The 21,208-nt window shown below is 38.6% G+C and overlaps 1 protein-coding gene and 1 pseudogene across 3 annotated transcripts in view; both read left to right on the plus strand.

Annotated features, from left to right (window-relative positions):
- TPK1 (thiamin pyrophosphokinase 1) overlaps positions 1-21,208 on the plus strand; it is a 401,164-nt gene that overhangs the window by 180,806 nt on the left and 199,150 nt on the right. For both annotated transcript variants that reach the window (XM_003896790.5, XM_031665051.1), the window contains one exon: positions 18,708-18,780. In XM_003896790.5, the coding sequence (XP_003896839.3) occupies positions 18,708-18,780 (73 nt within the window). The remainder of the gene's footprint in view (positions 1-18,707; positions 18,781-21,208) is intronic.
- LOC101022540 lies at positions 11,450-20,689 on the plus strand (annotated as a pseudogene). Its single transcript, XR_004183093.1, has 3 exons — positions 11,450-15,081; positions 18,708-18,780; positions 18,974-20,689. The product of XR_004183093.1 is annotated as an elongation factor 1-alpha 1 pseudogene (transcript).

Raw genomic sequence — 21,208 nt, forward strand, 5'->3', positions numbered from 1 at the left:
CAGAAGTTATAAATTTTAAAAAATGTATTTAAGTCTAAGTTGACAACTTGCTTTCCAGAATATTTGTGCTTAAGTTACCCTTCATCAGCAGTATAAGACAATTTACATTTCTGTCTGCTCTTGCCAGCTTTATTAAGTTGTATTGATATATTATGTAGGAAATCATATTCATTATTATTTTAGCATATTTTAATTATGGAGTCATTCTGTATAACAGGCATTATTGTAGTCACCTGTGATGCAGCAGAGAACAAAATACTTGACTTCATTGACCTTCCATAGAGGAAATCAGCAAGATAAATAATTAAAATATAAAGTATATTACTAGTGAGAAGGAGAATAATAATGCAGGAGAAGGGGTAGCATGCTTTGCAGTAGGTTGTTAGCAATTAAAGTGAGGGAGAGCCTCACCGAGCAAGTGACTTCTGAGTTAAGACCTGCAGGAGGTAGAGAAGCAAGCCATTTGCTCAGCCAAAGGAAGAACCTCCCAGGAAGTGAAGATGCTTGTGCAGAAGCCCTGAGACATGAGAATGACACCAGTTAGCTTTTGCTGTATCACAAGCCACCCCCAAAATCAGTGGCTTTAAACAATGATTGATGGATTTACTCACAAGTCTAAGGTTCAGCTAGGCAGATCTTGTGGGCTCATTCATGTGCCAGTTACGTGGGTTGGTAAAGGAAAACTGTTTCTGTACTCACAACACTTCTGCCACTAAATGTCTGGGTTTTATACATCAATTTGCCAGTGGTCATCAACTGGGTATACAACAGTTTAATTCAGTCTGACATTATTCAGAATAAGCACAGACCACCACCCTCCGACACACACAGGTAAAGGACTTAGTCTCACTAGATGGCCCCACACTTTAAATGCCAGTTGCAACTCGTGGGTCCTCAGAACTCCCTCCTCGTGTTTGGTAATTTGCTGTAATGGCTCACAGAACTCAGGGAAATGCTTATGTTTACAATTTATTTAGAAAAGGATGTTATAAAGGATGAATGTGAACAGCCAGATGATGTGGTACACAGGGTGGGATCTGGAGAAGGCCTACTGCAGGAGCTTCTGTCCCCCTTGGATTTGGGATACACTACCCTCCCGGCATGTGGATATGTTCCCCAACCTGAAAGCTCTCTGAACCACGTTGTTTAGGGTTTTTACATGGGGGTTCTGTTACATGGGCATGATTGATTACTTCATTGGCCATCGGTGATTAGCATAATCTGTAGCTCCACTGGGAGTGGTGGGTGTGAACATTCCATACTCTGATCATGCCTTTGTCTTTCTTGGGAATCAGCCTCCAACTTGAAACTCTCCTAGAGGCCCCCAGTCAGCAGTCATCTCCTAGATACCAAAAGACACCCATTACTGTGGAGATGCCAGGAGTCTTGGCAACTGTTTTATCAGAAACCAGAGGAGAAGACCAAATGTATATTTCCTCTTATATCATGATATCACAGTTGGGTAGGCAGTTTTGTTGATGATGTCAGCATGTAGAAAGGACTCAGGTGTTTAGAGGTGGGATGTCTGTAAGCTGTACCTGACTCCAGCCTCATCCTCCATCCATCAGGCATGCTCAGAATTACTGTCATGGCAACAGGGGAGGGTTCCAAGAGAGCAAAGGGACGGCTGCAGCTCCACTTGAGGCCTCCATTGCTAACTGCCGTGCTGTCACTTCCACTGCATTTTTTAAGTGAAAGCAGGTTTCAAGACTAATATGAATTCTCGAGGTGGGGAAACAGTGTGGAAAGTCACATTATAAAGGGGTATAGATTGGGAGGAGGAAATAATTATGGATAATTGTGCAAACGATCTACAAGTGGAGATAATGAGGGGAACTTACGAGGAAGGAGAGTGATCAGAAAGATAACAGGGTAGATCTTAAAGCGTCTTTGTAGATAATATTGATGATTTACTGTGAATGAGATGGGAAGTCATTGGAAGGTTTTGAGCAGAGGAATGCCATCAGCTGTTTTTTCAGGATTGTACCATGGAGGATGCAAAGAAAGAGCTAGACTGAGATTGTATTTTTGCCTATAAAACTGGCTGACAAATCAGTTACTAGGTGCAAGAAAGAAAAGTCAAGGATGACTCCAAGAAAAGTCAAGGATTTTGAACTAACAACTAGAAAAGAATGATTTTTCCTTAGATGAAATTGAGGAGGTTGTAAGAGTAGTGGTTTCAGTAGGGGAAAGGGCAGAGATTCAGTGATTTGAGTTTGAGTTATTTATCCATCTCATGTTGAGTACGTTGTTGGATACAGAGTCATCAGTATGTAGAGAGCCATATAAGGCCATGAGACAGTGAGATAACCTAATGACTGCACACAGAAGAGAAAGTAAGTACAGATACTGAGCTGTGGAACACTCCAGTGTTAAAAATTCTGAGGGACAAAGCAGGAGTAACCCGTGAGTTGGGGGAAAACCAGGAAACTATAGTCATGGTCCTTAAATGATGAAAGAAAATCAAGGAATACAGTGATCATTTGTGTTATGTACTTCTGATGGGTAAAGTAACAGGTTAATTGACCATTAGATTTAGCAATATGGAAGTCTTTGACATTGGAAAATATGTATATATGTGTGTGTGTGCATTTGTGTGTGATTAGAGATTAATAAGGTATTTAAATTCCTTTTTGTGTCATGTCTTTTTTCTATTTTATTTTTCCTATATGATTTTTATTTTCATTTAATAAGCCATTGGGATCAACTCTGTTTGAACAAGGATACTCACCCTTTGTCTTTTGTATTTCTTTTAAATGTTTTTCCTGATACTCTTTTTAATTTTAATAATAGTCATCTCATGATTTTATGATTTCTGGGTGGCCTATACAAAAGCCACTGTCATCTGGCTGCATTCTTTTGGATTCCTACAATGCAGAGATCAACATTAAATACCGTAGAGAACCACCCATGCTCTCGTCTCTGTCTTTTAAGACAGTGACTCATACATCTATATAATGGATAGCTGCAGCAAGATAAAAACAGAAACTATCCAAGGTAGAAAATACAGTACTTACTTCACCAAGAAAGTGTATGCCTTAAGACATTCTTTTTTTGTGTGTTCGTGTCATTTTCTTAAGTAAGGTTTTAGTTCCTGCTGTGAGGGAAGCTGTATTGGAAAGGCAGAATCAAGATGAAAAACACTCCCCTAGGAGAAACTGTAGCTAGGCAGCTTATTACTCTTTGCTTTGGAAAACTTGGGAGGAGCAGACAACCTATTAGTGACCCTAATGGCATTTATCACTAGTTGTATTTACTGAATTCTGTGGATTATGTCTCAGCTGAATCACAGAGAGAAGCATAAAGCAAACAAATTACACAAAGTAATTCACTACCCGTGAGCTAGCTTTTTATATTTGTTAAGGTGAAGAGTTGGCATTAACCTATAAATATACTTTGGGACTCTTTCATGTTTGTAAATCAGAAAAGATGAAACCTTCCACTGTGGACTACATGGGGGTTACCATGATTCTTCTAAATATATATATATCGCATTTTCTGGCACTATCTTACCCCACTGCCGCTACCACGTCCTTCTAGGAAAATAACTCCGTAGGTTACTTTCTGTTCAAATAACCTTTCATTCTTCTCACCCCTTCTGACCTCTTTTGGAAAACAAATAATTACAACAAATGACTGAAGGGGAAGTGACCTGATGTTCAGAGCCGGAGGAAATATTTACTTGTACAACTTTTATTGAATACATTAATATTATACAAAGCCCTGTTTTGGGGCTAAGAGATCCTGCAAAGTCACTCACTCTTTAAAAATTGTAGCATGGCTAGCCACATGTAAGTACAAGTGATTGAGAAGTCAGCTATATCTTAGTCTGATTGGGCTGTTATTATTTTTTTCTTCAACTTTTATTTTAAGTTCAGGGATACATGTGCAGGATGTGCAGGTTTGTTATATACGTAAACGTGTGCCATGGCGGTTTGCTGCACAGATCATCCCATCACCTAGATATTAAGCCCAGCATCCATTAGCTATTCTTCCTGATGCTCTCCCTCCCCTACCCGCAACAACAGGCTCCAGTGTGTGTTGTTCCCCACCACGTGTCCATGTGTTCTCATCATTCAGCCTCCACTTAGAAGTGAGAGCATGCGGTGTTTGATTTTCTGTTCCTGTGTTAGTTTGCTGAGGATAATGGTTTCCAACCCCATCCATGTCCCTGCAAAGGACATGAGGACATGATCTTGTTCCTTTTTATGGCTGCACAGTTTTCCATGGTGTACATGTACCACATTTTCTTTATCCAGTCTATCATTGATGGTCATTTCGGTTGATTCCATGTCTTTGCTATTGTGAATAGTGCTGCAGTGAACATACGTGTGCATGTATCTTTATAATAGAACCATTTATATTTCTTTGGATATATACCTAATAATGAGATTGCCAAGTCAAATGGTATTTCTGCCTCTAGGTCTTTGAGGTATCGCCACACTGTCTTCCACAATGGTTGAACTAATTTACACACCCACCAACAGTGCATTCCTTTTTCTCCTCAACCTTGGGAGCATCTGTCGTTTTTTGACTTTTTAATAATATCCATTCTGACTGGCATGAGATGGTATCTCCTTGTGGTTTTGATTTGCATTTCTCTAATGACCGGTGATGTTGAGCTCTTTTTCATGTGTTTGTTGGCCATATGTATGTCTTGTTTTGAGAAGTGTCTGTTGATGTACTTTGCCCACTTCTTAATGGGGTTGTTGTTTTTTTTTCTTGTAAATTTGTTTAAGTTCTTTGTAGACTCTGGATATAAGACCTTTGTCAGATGAATCGATTGCAGAAATTCTGTCCTATTCTGTAGGTTTTCTGTTCACTCTTATGAGCAATTGTGAATGGGAGCTTATTGATGATTTGCTTGTCTGCTTGCCTGTTATTGATTTATAGGAATGCTGGCAATTTTTGCCTGAGACTTTGCTAAAGTTGCTTATCAGCTTAAGAAGCTTTTGGGCTGAGACAGTGGGGTTTTCTAGTTATTACAACCCCTGCTTTTTTCTGTTTTTCACTTACGTGATAAATTTTCCTTCATCCCTTTATTTTGAGCCTATGTGCGTCTTTGCCCATGAGATGGGTCTCTTGAAGATAGCATACTAGTGTTTCTTGGCTCTTTATCCAGCTTCCCATTCTGTGTCTTTTAATTGGGGCATTCAGCCCACTTACATTGCTGAAAACTCAGAAAGCCAGAGTGCCTCGTTTCTTCCAAGTGACTGCAACGCCCCTCTAGCAAGGGCACAGACCTGAGCTGAGGCTGAGATGGCTGAGGTGACAGAAGTAGGCTTCAGAAGGTGGGTAATAATGAACTTCGCTGAGCTAAAGGAGCATGTTGTAACCCAATGTAAAGAAGCTAAGAGTTATGGTAAAAACAATGCAGTAGCTGATAGCCGGAATAACCAGTTTAGAGAGAAACATAACCAACCTGATGGGGCTGAAAAACGCAACATGAGAAATTCACAACATAATCACAAGTATCAATAGTGGAATACACCAAGCAGAGGAAAGAATTTCAGAACTTGAAGGCTGTCTTACTGAAATAAGATAGGCAGACAAGAATAGAGAAAAAAGAATGAAAGGAATGAATGAAACCTCTGAGAAATTTGGGATTAAGTAAAGAGACTGAACCTATGACTGAGGTACCCAAAAGAGATGGGGAGAATGGAGCCAAGTTGGAAAACACGCTTCAGGATATCATCCAGGAGAGCTTCCCAAACTAGCGAGATAGGCCAACATTCAAATTCTTGAAATGCAGAGAACCCCAGTAAGGTACTCCATGGGAGGATCAACCACAAGACTCATAATCAGCAGATTCTCCACCATCCAAATGAAAGAGAAGGCCGGGCGCGGTGGCTCAAGCCTGTAATCCCAGCACTTTGGGAGGCCGAGACGGGCGGATCACGAGGTCAGGAGATCGAAATCATCCTGGCTAACACGGTGAAACCCCGTCTCTACTAAAAAATACAAAAAACTAGCCGGGCGAGGTGGGGGGTGCCTGTAGTCCCAGCTACTCGGGAGGCTGAGGCAGGAGAATGGCGGGAACCCGGGAGGCGGAGCTTGCAGTGAGCTGAGATCGCGCCACTGCTCTCCAGGCTGGGTGACAGAGCGAGACTCTGTCCCCCCCCCCCCCAAAAAAAAAAAAAAAAAAAAAAAGAAAATGTTTAGGGCAGCCAGAGAGAAAGGCCATACCACCTACAAAGGGAAGCCCGTCAGGCTAACAGCAGACCTTTCAGCAGAAACTCTACAAGCCAGAAGAGATTGGGGACCAATATTCAACATTCTTAAAGAAAAGAATTTCCAACCCAGAATTTTGTATCTGGCCAAACTAAGCTTCATAAGCGACAGAGAAATAAAATCCTTTTCAGATAGGCAAATGCTGAGGGAATTCGTCATCACCAGGCCTTGCGAGAGCTCTTGAAGAAAGCACTAAACACGGTCCTTTTCAGGACCCTGAAATATTTGTAGTGGTATTACCAGCCACTACAAAAACACACTGAAGTACAGACCAGTGACACTATGAAGCAACCACATAAACGTGTCTGCAGAATAACCAGCTAGCATCATGATGACAGGATCAAATTCACACATGACAATACTGCCCTTAAGTGATTGGGCTGTTATAACAAAATAGTATAAACAGTGTGGTTCATAAGCAACAGAAGCTTATTTCTCACAGTTCTGGAGCCTGCATTGTCCAAGATCATGGCACTAGCAGCTTCTGTGTCTGGTGAGGGACTGTTTTCTGGTTCATCAATGGTGTCTTCTCACTTTGTCCTCACATAGTGGAAGAGGCAGACAGCCTCAGGCCTCTTTTATAAAGACACTAATCTCACCTAATCCTCTCCAAAGGCCTCACCTCTTGATACCATCACATTGAGAATCAGGTTTCCACATATGAATTTTGGTGGGGGAAGGCATCAATATTCAGACCATAGCAAGCTGTGAGCTAAGAAATGAAGTGGCCTTCATGGTCTTCCTTGCTCCTCCTTCATTTCATACCATTTCTTTTACAAACACTTTTGTCTTCCTGCTTTTCTTTCCATTCCCTGAATGTGGGTATTATTTTTCTCTCTCACCCTCTTGCCATGGCTTCATTTATTTATTTGGACTTTTCTTGTCTTATCACCTTTCCTTCCTTTTCTTCTACTAGCTTGCTCCCCCAAGCCTTAACACTGTTGTGTGCCACTGTAGCACTCTGTCCATTACTTATAGTGTCAGTTCCATGATGGCCTGGCTTGTCTATCCCTACTCTTAGACTTCAAACCTATTGGGACTGTGACAACTATTGTATCGGTAGTCTAGTGTATATAAAACACATATTTAATAAATATTTGATGAATTTGATTAAGTATCTTGTATATGGAGGATTCACCAGTGTGTAGTTTTGGCTCTGGCCTCTCCTGAGCTCTCCTTCTGCATTTGCAACTTTCAGCTGAACTTGGACCCTGAAATATTCTATAATCTCAAACTCTGTCTAAAATATTGTTCTTATTCTTGTTATTTATAAGACTCACATACAGTGTTTTTATTTTAAAATTAAGATAGTATACTGTTTACACAAGAGAATGTTGAGAAATACGGTTATAAAGGTTGAGTGAATCAGCTTATCGAATGCCTTGGTGACTTGCCTATCTTTATAGGAATAGATGGTGGTGACTTGTTAGAAGAGTTTTATATTAAATCATTCTGCTTGCTGTGTGTTTAGATGGGCAGCAGTAAGCCTTAATTAAGTAAATGGCAACCCACTTTTCTTTTTCTCAGGATCTTTCAGGAATGATGAAAGAGAATAAAATGACTATAGTCTGTGTGCTTAAGTGTAATTATAAATTTTGCTTTTTGGAATCACATCATGTAACACATGTGATTTAGTACAGAAACTATCTTCACAGAAAATCCTGTTTAGTTCTTGCCGTATTAATCACCTCAGAGAAAATTTGCTAGGTTATATGTAGTACATAAAAATTAATGTATTGTTTATTGTATCTCATATGTAGTACCTAATTTAATTGTATACAATTGTGTGTGCACAGTTTTTGCTCTCTGTGCATGTATTGTTTATATTCTATAATTTTTATTTCCTTTGTCCTATTTTCTTAGTAATTTCATCTTTCTTTTTCTAGAGAAAAGGAGACAATACATTTTGGGCAAAGAATTGATAGTAAATTTTAAAACTGCTTTTCATCGAAAACCTTTTTAGCTTAGGTTTGCTATTGACTTTATCTTTTTCTTCCTTAGATCTCATCCTTCCTTTTCTCCAACTAGACAAGTCATTAATTAAAAATGTAAGCTGGTTCTCTAGACTGGAAATAATCTCATTTCCAGAAGCTGCTGGTCACTTTATATAGAGTTTTCTGAACCTTGAAATCCTAGCAAAACCATGAAAGCAGACCCAGTATTTTCTTTCCTATAGGGAAAATCTGTCATCATGAGTCATGAAAGTTACTGACAACACATTCTGCCACCTAAATGTATAATACTAAACTGCTAGCATTGGAGATACAATGAAATAATTTTGGATAAAGCATACTAAGCCTAGTATAATAGTGTCTTAGCAAATGTTACACTGAATATTAAATTTTTAAATTAAATATGTGATTATGAAATTACTGTTATATATTAAGAATAATCTTTATGTAACATTTTAGGTGCTGATTAAAATTTGAAATTATAATGTAAGGCAATGATGAAGTGACTTTTTAAAATGTATCTTTTTCAAAATTTATGTGTGCCTGAACTATAAAATATTTCAAAATTAGCTGTATATTCATTAAATATAATATGAATAAATACTAAATATAAGATCTAACTAAATATATAATCTAGTGGGACAACTTAAACTAGTGTAAATAAGTAAGATACAATATGAGTAGGAAAATTAAAATTTTTAACTTGCTTTAATATAATTGGTTTCAATTAATATCAGTATTATTGTGTACAGTAGATCTTTAACATTATTGATAGTTTTTTAGAAACTGATTTTAAGCAAAATGACATAAGAGAAAACCCATTTTACCCTAGGCTAATTTATATCAGCAAGAGTTAAGTTCTTACGGCATATTTCTGGTCACAAAAACATCACCAAACTTCTGAATAAAGACCAAACAGTTCTAATATTTAACACTGAAATAAATATGAGCTATATGTACATTTAAGAAAAATCAATAAAAATCACTTCTCAGCCTTTTAGCTAAGATCAAGTGAAGAAAGATCAATAAAAACTAGTAAGATAATTATTTACCAGCTCATTTCAGTTCAGGGTGATGGGCAGTTGGAGCTTCTCTGGGCAGCTCAGGGGACAAAGAACTGACTCAGGACAGGACACATTCTGCTCTGAGGCCCACTTATACACTCTCTCTCTCTCTCTCTCTCTCTCTCTCTCTCTCTCACTCACATAGTGGGACTGTGTAGACAGCCAGTTCACCGAACGTGCACATCTTGGGATGTAGGTAGAAACCAGAGTACTTAAGAGAAAACCCACATAGACGTGGTGAGATCATGCAGACCCTATACATACAATGGCCCTAGCCAGGTTTTTCCCTCATCAACCTTATAAGGAAATGACCTTGAATGAAAGGACGTTATTCAAGGATCTTGATACAGTTTGGCTCCGTGTCATCACCCAAATCTCACCTCGAATTGTAATCTCCATAATCCCCATGTGTCAAGGGTGGGACCAGGTGGAGGTAATTGGACCATGAGGACAGTTCCCCCATGCTGTTCTCGTGACAGTGAGTGAGTCTCACGGGATCTGATGGTTTTATAAGCATCTGGTATTTCCCTTGCTTGTTCTCACTCCGTCCTGCCACGCTGTGAAAGAAGGTGCCTGTTTCTCCTTTGCCTTCTGCCATGATTGTAAGTTTCCTGAGGACTCTCCAGCAATATGGAACTGTGAATCAATTACACCTCTTTCCTTTATAAATTACCCAGTCTCGGATGTTTCTTCTTAGCAGTGTGAGAATGGACTAATACAGACCTGCTTTATATAAATGGGCGTTTTAAAGCCTCAACTAATTCTGATAGAAGTCATAGTCCATTCTAGAGAGTACTAATTACAGTTGATTAAAGAAGGGAGAAAAGAAAGAAAGGTATGTATTAGAGAACATACTTTTTATGATTTCATCCCTCTTAAATCGATTGAATCTTGTTTTATGGCCTAAAACAGGGGTTGGCAAACTACTCTAAACAGAGGTTTCCTGGAGCACAGCCATGCCCATTGTCTTCTTATTTTCTACGGCTGCTATCATGCTGCCATGGCAGAGATAAGCAGTTGTGACAGAGACCTTATAGCCTGTAATGCCCAAAATATTGACTGTCTCGCTCTTTAAGAAAAAAAATTGTAAGGCCAGGCGCCGTGGCTCATGCCTGTAATTCCAGCACTTTGGGAGGCAGAGGCGGGCGGATCACCTGAGGTCGGGAGTTGGACACCAACTTGACCAACATGGAGAAACCCCATCTCTACTAAAAATACAAAATTAGCCGGGCATGGTGGCACATGCCTGTAATTCCATCTACTCGGAAGGCTGAGGCAGGAGAATTGCTTGAACCTGGGAGGCAGAGGTTGCGGTGAGCCGAGAATGCGCCATTGCACTCCAGCCTGGGCAACAAGAGTAAAATTCCATTTCAAAAAAGTTAAAAAAATGTTGCTCCCTGGCCTAGAATGGTGTCTAATTTGAAGAATGTTTCCTGTGCAACTTAAAAAGAATGTGTATATCTGTTGGTGGTGGCTGGAGTATTCTAGAAATACCAGTTAGGTGAAGCTGTCTGATAACGTTTTTCTTACTACTTTTTAACAGCTGTATTCGGATATAGCCATATTCTAAATAATTTACCCATTTAAAGTCCACAGTCCAGAGGTTTTTGATGTTCATAGATAACTGCAACCATCTCCATTTTCAGTGGTGGCAAGAATGCGGAGCAACAGGAACTCTGTTTCATTGCTGTCAAGTTTGAACGTTTTTACCATCTCAGAAAGAAACCTGTACCCTTCAACTATCATCCTCCTCCTTTCCCCCAGCCCTAACAACCACTGAGCTACTTTCTGTCCCTTTAGGTTTTCCTCTTTGGTATTTGCAAATGAAAGGAATCATATGTTATGTGGACTTCTGTGTCTGGCTTCTTTAACTTGGCTTGTTTTCAAGGTTCATTCAAATTGTAGTGTAGAAGGTTTTGTATGCACATGTGTTTTCATTTCTCTGTGTATCTAGTATATATCTAGGAATAAAATTGCTGTATGTTTTTATTATAACTCTGTGTTTAATCATTTATTGCCAGATTGTTTTCTCGTCTATTCAGATCCATTGCCCATTCTGTTAAGGCTATTTTTTTTTATGGAGACGGAGTCTCGCTCTGTCGCCCAGGCTGGAGTGCAGTGGCACCATCTCGGCTCACTGCAAGCTCCACCTCCCAGGTTCACGCCATTCTCCTGCCTCAGCCTCCCGAGTAACTGGGACTACAGGCGCCTGCCACATCGCCTGGCTAGTTTTTTGTATTTTTTAGTAGAGACGGGGAAGGCTATTTTTTAAGAGCAGTTTTTAGGTTGACAGGAAAATTGAGAGAAGGATACAAAGACAGCCAAGATAGCACATGTCCCCACACATTCCTAGTTTCCCCATTATCAACAACCCCCCACCAGAGTGATATAATTTTTTTTTTTACAATTGAGGAACCAACATTGACACATTATTGTCACCCAAAGTCTGTAGTTTACGTTAGGGTTCACAGTTGGTGTTTTACATTGCATAGATTTGGACAAATATATGACATGTATCCACTATTATAGAATCATACAGTAATCACTTCCCAGAGCTGTCATTTTCCACTGTCTGAATTTCTGCTTCTTTTGTGTGGTTTTCTAAGTGGCTGCAGTGAGAGGTTAATTCCCATTGCAGGGGTGGAAGTAGCAGTCTGTATGTTTTAATTTCCTACTAACCCATAAAATTTACATTGCTTATGTTGATTGCTCAGTTATGGAATTGAATATTCGATTTGTTTGTTTACTAACTAGAATGAAATACGCTGTCTAGAAGCCTCATGTGATTTTGTGATGGTGCCTCCCTTCCCTACTTCTCCATTCATTAAAACAAACCATGAACCTAGCTTCACGTAGGAGTGTGCCTGGGGGCCTGTCACTTGTGCTGTGGGGCAACTTTGCATTGCCCTCCTGCTGCCGCTTGATGACTGTGCCCCTCTGTTGGGCACGCAAGCAAAGCAGATTACAGACAAGGGCCAGGATTTTGGAAGAAGCGAAATTGCATCCTGTGCAGGAGGTGGAACAGGATTACTTCTCTATGCTAGTCAAGGGCATATGTTGTTCAATGAAGAAAGCAGGAGGAAGAGAAGGAGGAGAGAAGACCTTGTGAATCTGTGTAACACCAGTGCAAGTGGCTTCATATCACTCAGCCCTGGCTTTCCGCCATAAAATTCAGATGATAAAAATCAGCCTGATAGGAGTGTTATGGAAATTAGCTAAAATTATATTAATTAATAAACATAAAATGTGTGAATAAAATACAGAGACTGGCATAGAACAAATATTCAAAAAAATATGTTTCCTAGAAGGTTTTCTCTAGGGTAAGAGCCCTCAAGTCTTCCTCTCTTTGGCAGCTTTTTCTGTGTTTCCCTCTTTGTCTCAATCAAGAGATCTTCTGCAAAATTATATATTTTTTCTTGTCATTGATCCATCCTCATTCTGTTCCCCAATCATTATTGTAACTGTGTGATACGGAGATTCTATCTATATTTCATTTGTTAATGTTTTTGTTACTGTTTTTTCCCTCTGGATGTCGTTAGCATATAAAGACATCCTTAAATAATTATTTTGGGAAACTGTTATTTTCTGCCTTGTGATGAATCTTGGGCTAGACAGTTTGAGACGATGCAATCAATTATTCTAAGAGATAAAACACTGTCTTCTTTGGGTAACTTAACTAAAGTCATTTATAACAACCTCAGTGGCTGCTAAGTACTATTTAATGTTCTTAGAGTCTAAGCATTTTCAGTTAATTTTTCATTTTCCTTCACATTTTTATTTGCTTTCACAAGTGGCATTATTAATTTTCTTTTAGGTTATTAAATTAAGGTATGCTTTATAAAATTTTTCAAAGAAAAACTAATCCCATCCCCTGAGATAATCAGTGGGAATAGCTTGAATCATTCACTTCCATAACTTCCTTTATGTTTATACAAAAATGCACAAATATATTTAGGCTTTTTTTACTTAGTAACATGTGATGGGCATTCCCTCTAGAGCAGTAGACAGTGGTTAGCTCGTCTAAAAGCTGCCTGCTTTCCCTAACAGGTTACATAATGTTTTATTCCACCTTCCCTATATTGTTGGACATTCAGTTTTTTTCTCTCCTTGTTATATCCCTTGCTTTATTGTGCAGATATCCTAGGTACTGTGAAAACAAAACAAAAACAAACAAACAAAAAAGCCAGGATGGATTCCTCAAGTGGGATTGCCTGTTTGTAGGCAGTATCCTAGTCACGACTTCACTAGTCTGTGTTTGTGCCTATTTTCACTATTTCAGCCTTGTCAATACCCACTTCACTTTTCTTAATTTTTGAGTTTTGGTATAAAAGAAAGTACTCTATTTTTGCTTTAAAATTTATTTGCTTGATAATTATTTTAGATTTACCGTGTTTTCATATACTTACTGCTGGTGTGAATAGGCTTTGGCCCTTTTTCTATTTGTGTCTTTTTCCTTTACCACTTTTGGGTGCTCTCGGTGTATTGGGGACAGCAGTTCTTACGGGTTATATATTTTGCATATGTAAAAGTTATAATTTGACCTTATCTTTTTATTAACATAGTGTTACATTTTTACATAATCTGTCAGCTTATTTATTGTTGTGTTTTCTGTCTTTCCTAAGAATGTTTTTTTACCCAAAGTTACACAAATATTTACATATCTTTTGACACTATTATTGTATTTAGAGACTTATTTATTGAAAATAGTTGCGCTGATTGTATTTATAAACACAGTCAAAATGTGGTAACATTTTTATATATTATATTTTGTGTCACTCTTGTTCCCCCACCACCAAGTTTATATGATTTTACGGAGAATATTAGCACAAATATTTAAATGATTCATTCCTACTTTTTTCAGACCAACTCCTACTATCTTTCTAGGTCTGTAGGCATGCTTTTCTTCAACAATATTCCCAAACTTTCTTCTCCTAACATAGTCTATCCTCAAAATCCTGTCCTCCTTTCTGGTACCACTAGCACAAATCCTTTTACTCTTGTGCCTCAGGGAAACCTTTATAAACTATATAGGTTGACCAAATTACTAGTGATTAATAAAATCAGCAGGAAAGAGTACATTTATGCAGAGAGCGTTCTCTACCAAAAGCGTCATTGTGCTGTTTCGTAAATGCATGTATGTGGGAGACTGTATACTTAGCCATTGAATAACAAAGATTGAACTGTCTGGATTTGAGTTCTGGCTCTACCTCTTATTATAATCTAGGGCAAACTACTTAACTTCACTTGCAGTAATTTTTATTTGAACTGAATAGCTCAAACTATGCTTACTGTGTGCCAGGCATTTTCCAAGTGCTTCACATATATTAACTCCTAATCCTCACAAGCACTCTAAATTATCCTCATTTTATACATGGAGACATGAGGTTCAGAAAGCTTAAATAATCTGCACAAGCTAGAGAGTGGGGGGAAGGGCAGTTGTAATCATAAGTGCCTAATAAATGTTTCTTTCTTCATTCTTCTTTTCTACTCCCCTCTAGCCCTTCCTTTCCTCTCCTGGCTTTCCTCTTTGTACCATTTTCCACCTCCTCCTATCCCTTCTTCCCCCGCTTCACCCTTTCCTCTCTCTTCACCCTTCTTTCCTTTTCTCCTTGTTCCTCCTACTCCTCTTCTCTCCCTTTCAGCCCCCGCCTCATTTCCTCCTCCTTCCCTTCTTTCTCCTTCTCTACCTTGTCATCTTATTATATCATTTTCAGTGTCAGTGTCCTTCATCCTTTGGGGTGTACCAAGATCAATCAGAGACAGATCCTGCTGCAGAGGCCTTACCATCTGTTAGAAGCTGGAAGACATAGAACTTGCTTAAAATGAAATGGAAAGTAAGAGATTTTAGTGCTATTCAAGTTTTAAGGGAGCAATAATGTCTTTCCTGGGGGCAAAACAAAACAAAACAAACAAACAACAAAAAAAAACAGCTTTATGGAGGGACAGTCTCATTCAATGGTATCAGAAAAGGCCCTGTAAAGGCAGTAGTTATATTCTATCTACTCCACTGTATTTAGAATATTTCCTAAATTTATCAGCCTCCCTCTTGATTATTACATGTGATGGATCTTAAGTTCACTAATTGATCTCAGTACTTTTTAGACTCTTATTTTGTAATGAATGAGTGACCAGTATGGTAAGAGGTAAAATGAAAATGTTAAAGGAGTCTGATTGGGCCATTTGTGGAGAGTTTGGAACACCTTTCAGTACTAACAAGTCAGTCCTCATAGATTGAGGATAGCAAAGAAAAGAGAGATCGGTGTGCCTAAGTCGACAGTAGGTAGAAACATGGTCAGTGGCTACACAAATCCATGTACCCCTAGTCAGTTGCTATGCGTAATCAGTCCCCAAAGAGTTCTGAAAATAATCTGCTTGTGTAAACTGTCATTTATATCATAACGTAGCTCTTCTACATCTGTGAAGTGTCATCCTCAGTAAGTACCTCTTCAGAGTGCCCAGGCACCATGGCAACAGGCACCTCAGGAAAAGTGAGATGAGCTTTTAATTGCACCGTCAAAAAGTACATTTCAGCAAGTTTCAAAAACGAGTGCATTATATGACGAAAAGTTATAATTATTTTAGTCATCTCAGCATGAATGCCAGGTGTATTTTTGGCATGGGTCTTCTTAGAAATAAGCATCCTGATTCAATATGAAAGCATACATGTTACATTGGAGAAAATTATATTAAAAGTTACCAGAAGTTAGGTATCTATTACCTATATAAGTTTGTGTTCCTATTAATATTTTCCACTAAAATATAAGTGAATTTGCATGAATGCTTCCTTTCATTACTCACAGTGTAAGATATAGGGAGACCTCATTGTCTTTAGGATGGTTTGTCCCTAAGGAGATAGATGCTCAGTTGCCTGTGTGTATCAGCTTTTATTTTTCGTTTTTATTTATTGACAAAATCAATATACTATTTGGAAACTGCCAAATTGGTTCTAGAGATCTGAGAGACTAAAATTTGGAGAGCAACGTAAAGTCGGCCTTCCCAGGATGTTGCTTGAACCAGACCCAGAGTGCTAATTTTAAATGGTTGCTTTACTTGGTGAAATAGATTGGACATTGGCTTTACAGATAAAATGCCCTTGATGTCTTGGATCTCAGTTCTTCAGAAAGGATAAAGAGAATATTAGAAGGGTAATTTCTTTTATTCCTTCCAGCCCTAATGTTCTGTGATTCATCTGAGTATTAATTTACACGCAGTTATATGGTGATGGGTGCAAGCATTTAAAGAAACTTTGAAAATGAATGAATTCATACAACAAGAAAAAATAAAGAGAAAAAACTTAATAGTCTATTTTTGGTCCTATCAGTGGTAAGGTATAAATTATTTACCTTAATAGGTATAAAATGAAATTGAAAGTAATAGATACAGTGTACAGGGAAGTTTCCAGGAAGAAAACTTACGGGAAGATGTTGAAACCAGATGTGATTTAAACACCTAAGTACTCACATTTACTTTCCAGTTCTACTTTTTTCTGAAATTAGCTATAGTCTTTTGCATATAGTGTTCAGAGAATATTTGTGGAATGAATCGACTAATAAAAAAATAGTTGGGCCTAACTCGTCCGAGCTAAGGAGTTTATATGGTACAGATCTTTGTGGTAACACAAAGAAGAGGTGGCCCAACACAGATATCAGTTAGATTAGGTTTGACCTCAGAAATAATATTTTCAATTGAGTCAAGAACCTTACAAAAAGAAATGTGCTAAAGGACAAGGTTAGTATTTTTTTCCCCAAATTTTGTCTGTATTAATTTTCTTCTGAACTCACACATCAGATTTTCTGAGAGAGATGTGTCATAACATTAGTCCCCTTTGCCCTAGTTTGTTACCCCTTGGCCCAAGCAGTGAAGGCCAGGTCCATTGTCCTCTGCTGGTAGTTGTACACCCATAGGTGACGGATAAGGCAATATATTTTTATTTTTTATTTTTCTTATTACTAAGTAGAATATACAGCTGTGTTTCTCCCCTCCTGAAAGGGTCTCCTTAGAAATTTTCTGGACCTGAATCCTAACCCCTTTGGTATATTAATAAAATGTCTCCAGGAGCCAGATAACACCCCCCATGTTTTATATATTATGACATAGAGTTTTCTCCAAGTTCTGTGGCTTCACCTTTTTTGACATGTAATACCCAGAAATATAACACCCCAGTCTTCTTGAGCTAGGGACCTAGTTCATCAGATAACAGTTTGGCCCTCTTGAGAAGACCTAAGAAGTTTTCGTATTTTGAATCAAAGCAATTAACTAGATAAATGGTTACAGTTTTAATTCTCATGGCATGTGAAGGGTGGAATATTTTTACGGGAAGTGAAAGCAACCGTTCCCTTGTTTGTATCATACACATTTCTGAGGCTCAGCAGGCTAAGGGTTTCTGCACAGTACTGAGAAATCCAGGGATGTTTTATTTCTCTACAATTAGGTGTTTTAAGTGGGAAGAAACTCTACCAGGTCATGTAAATATTTTATGTAAAAATAGCAAATGATGGCTTATGTATAATAGATGGAGTAAGGTATGCTTTCTAAAATGACTTAAAAATATAGCAGGGAGAAAAGTAAAGGCAGTAGTACTATTATTAGAAACAACCACATCTGGGAATCTCTCTCTATATTTAATAACCTTGACTCTTGTAGTATTTCAGACTTAACTAAAAGATTCCTGTTTCTAGACATATGTCGATAGAATATTTGGAAAATGTCTTTGAACTGACTCTTGCTTGGCACAGAATTTCAAAGAATCCTCATGATCATTTGTTCTATTCCTATCTGTTGAAATTTCTGAACTTGGGTGAGGTGCAATAATGTAAAACCTTATATATATGTACAAGGTAATATGCAAAGATGAGTATTTCTGTCAGGATTTTTTAAACCAATTACCTTTAATTTTTATCTATTTGTTGAAAAAGATAAGTATTCTCTGACATTGTGACTCAGGTGATGAATTGGTTGGATACCGATTGTTTGCCTCAGTCATTGAAACCAGGAGTGTATGGTATAACATCCTGTTCTCTCTAAAAATAGTTTCTGTGTTTTTGGTTTTGTTCTGAGTATATTACTTTTCTCTTTGGTCCTTATAATCACAGTTTTATTTTTTATTTTTTAAATTAGAGATGGAGTCTTGCTGTGTCACCCAGCCTGGAGTTATGCTGTCATGGATTACTATATCCTCGAACTCCTGGGCTCAGGTGATCCTCCCCGTGTAGCCTCCCAAGTAGCTGAGACTACAGGTGTGCACCATCATGCCCAGCTCATTTTTTAATTGTTTTGTAGAGATAGGGTCTTGCCATGTTGCCCAGGATGGTCTTGAACTCCTGGCCTCAAGCAGTCCTCCTGCTTCAATCTCTCAGTGTTGGGCTCACAGTTGCAAGCCACAACACTTGGCCACAGTTTTAAAGTTTCAAAAATAAATAGAAATAACTAGTTGACTTACTTGACTTACTGTTTCTTTCAGCTTTTTGCCTGAATTCATCAATGGAGACTTTGATTCTATTAGGCCTGAAGTCAGAGAATACTACGCTACTAAGGTAAAATGTAAACACTTTTTTGTTCAAGATCTTTCCATATGGTTGCTTTTTCTATGTTTCCAATTTTCACAGTGTATAGGAAGACATTGATAAACTCATTGGTTGGTTACCTTTTATAGTTTTTTTATTTTAGCAATTGTAATATACATTCAAGATGGAAACTTACACTTTTTCGCCACGGGTTTGCCGCCAGAACACAGGTGTCATGAAGACTACCTCTAAAAGCCAAAATGAGAAAGGAAAAGACTCATGTCAGCATTATCATCATTGGACACGTAGATTCAGGCAAGTCCACCACTACTGGCCATCTGATCTACACATGCAGTGGCATCGACAGAAGAACCATTGAAAAATTTGAGAAGGAGGCTGCTGAGATGGGAAAGGGCTCCTTCAAGTATGCCTGGGTCTTGGATAAACTGAAAGCTGAGCGTGAACATCATATCACCATTGATACCTCCTTGTGGAAATTTGAGACCAGCAATACTACGTGACTATCATTGATGCCCCAGGACGCAGAGACTTCATCAAAAACATGATTACAGGGACATCTCACGCTGACCGTGCTGTCCTGATTGTTGCTGCTGGTGTTGGTGAATTTGAAGCTGGTATCTCCCAGAATGGGCAGACCCGGGAGCATGCCCTTCTGGCTTACACACTGGGGGTGGCACAACACATTGTTGGTATTAACAAAATGGATTGCACTGAGCCACCCCACAGCCGGAAGAGATACGAGGAAATCGTTAAGGAAGTCAGCACTTACATTAAGAAAACTGGCTACAACCTTGACACAGTAGGATTTGTGCCCAATTCTAGTTGGAATGGTGACAACGTGCTGGAGCCAAGTGCTAACACGACTTGGTTCAGGGGATGGAAAGTCACCGATAAGGATGGCAATGCCAGTGGAACCACACTGCTTGAGGCTGTGGATCACATCCTGCCACCACCTTGTCCAACTGACAAGCCCCTTCGCCTGCCCCTCCAGGATGTCTACAAAATTGATGGTATTAGTACTGTTCCTGTTGGCTGAGTGGAGACTGGCGTTCTCAAACCTGGTATGGTGGTCACCTTTGCTCCAGTCAACGTTAAAACTGAAGTAAAATCTGTCAAAATGCACCATGAAGCTTTGAGCGAAGCTCTTCTGGGGACAGCGTGGGCTTCAATGTCAAGAACGTGTGTGTCAAGGATGTTCGTTGTGGAAACGTTGCTGGTGACAGCAAAAACGACCCACCAATGGAAGCAGCTGGCTTCATTACTCTGGTGATTATCCAGAACCATCCAGGCCAAATCAGTGCTGGCTATGCCCCTGTACTGGATTGCCACACGGCTCACATTGCATGCAAGTTTGCTGAGCTGAAGGAAAAGATTGGTCGCCATTCTGGTAAAAAGCTGGGAGATGGCCCTAAATTCTTGAAGTCTGGTGATGCTGCCATCGTTAATATGGTTCCTGGCAAGCCCATGTGTGTTGAGAGCTTCTCAGACTATCCACCTCTGGGTTGCTTTGCCGTTCGTGCTATGAGACAGACAGTTGCCGTGAGTGTCATCAAAGCAGTGGACAAGAAGGCTGCAGGAGCTGGCAAGGTCACCAAGTCTCCCCAGAAAGCTCAGAAGGCTAAATGAATATTATCCCTAATACCTCCCACCCAGCTTTTAATCAGTGGTGGAAGAACGGTCTCAGAACTGTTTGTTTCAACTGGCCATTTAAGTTTAGTAGTGAAAGACTGGTTAATGATAACAATGCATCATAAAACCTTCAGAAGGAAAGGAGAATGTTTTGTGGACCACGTTGGTTTTCTTTTTTGTGTGTGACAGTTTTAAGTTACTAGTTTTTAAAATCAGTACTTTTCAATGGAAACAACTTGACCAAAAATTTGTCACAGAATTTTGAGACCCATTAAAAAAATTTAATGAGGAAAAAAAATTGGAAACTTACAAAATGACAGGTTGGAACACACTCTTGGGGAAATTTTATTACCATTATGTAAAAATTAATTCTTTAAACATATATATTTAAAAAGAGCTTATAATTTATATATGCTCATTTAATAATACACAATTGTTGCCTATATTCTCATTATTATATGTTTCTCATGGATCATTTTAACTTCATTTAATGAATGTGTCTTATTTCATTTAACCAATTCCCAATTAATGTACATTTCAGGTGTGCATTTTTTGGTTTTGTAAACTCTGCTAAAATCATCTTTGTAAATGAATTTTTGTAAAAATGCATAATTGTGTACTCACTGGAATTTAGAATTAACATCTTTTCTTTAACATTTAGTTTTGTTGAAATTATTATTACTCTGTTTTGAATAAAACTATTTGCTACAACTTGAGATTGGTAATAACCTACATCTTTTGAAAAGGTGTTAATTTTCTCATTATTATGCAAATCTTTCAAAGATCCTTGCCACTTAAGAACATATAA

The sequence above is a fragment of the Papio anubis genome, chromosome 4 (assembly GCF_008728515.1).
Source record: "Papio anubis isolate 15944 chromosome 4, Panubis1.0, whole genome shotgun sequence".
NCBI lineage: Eukaryota > Metazoa > Chordata > Mammalia > Primates > Cercopithecidae > Papio > Papio anubis.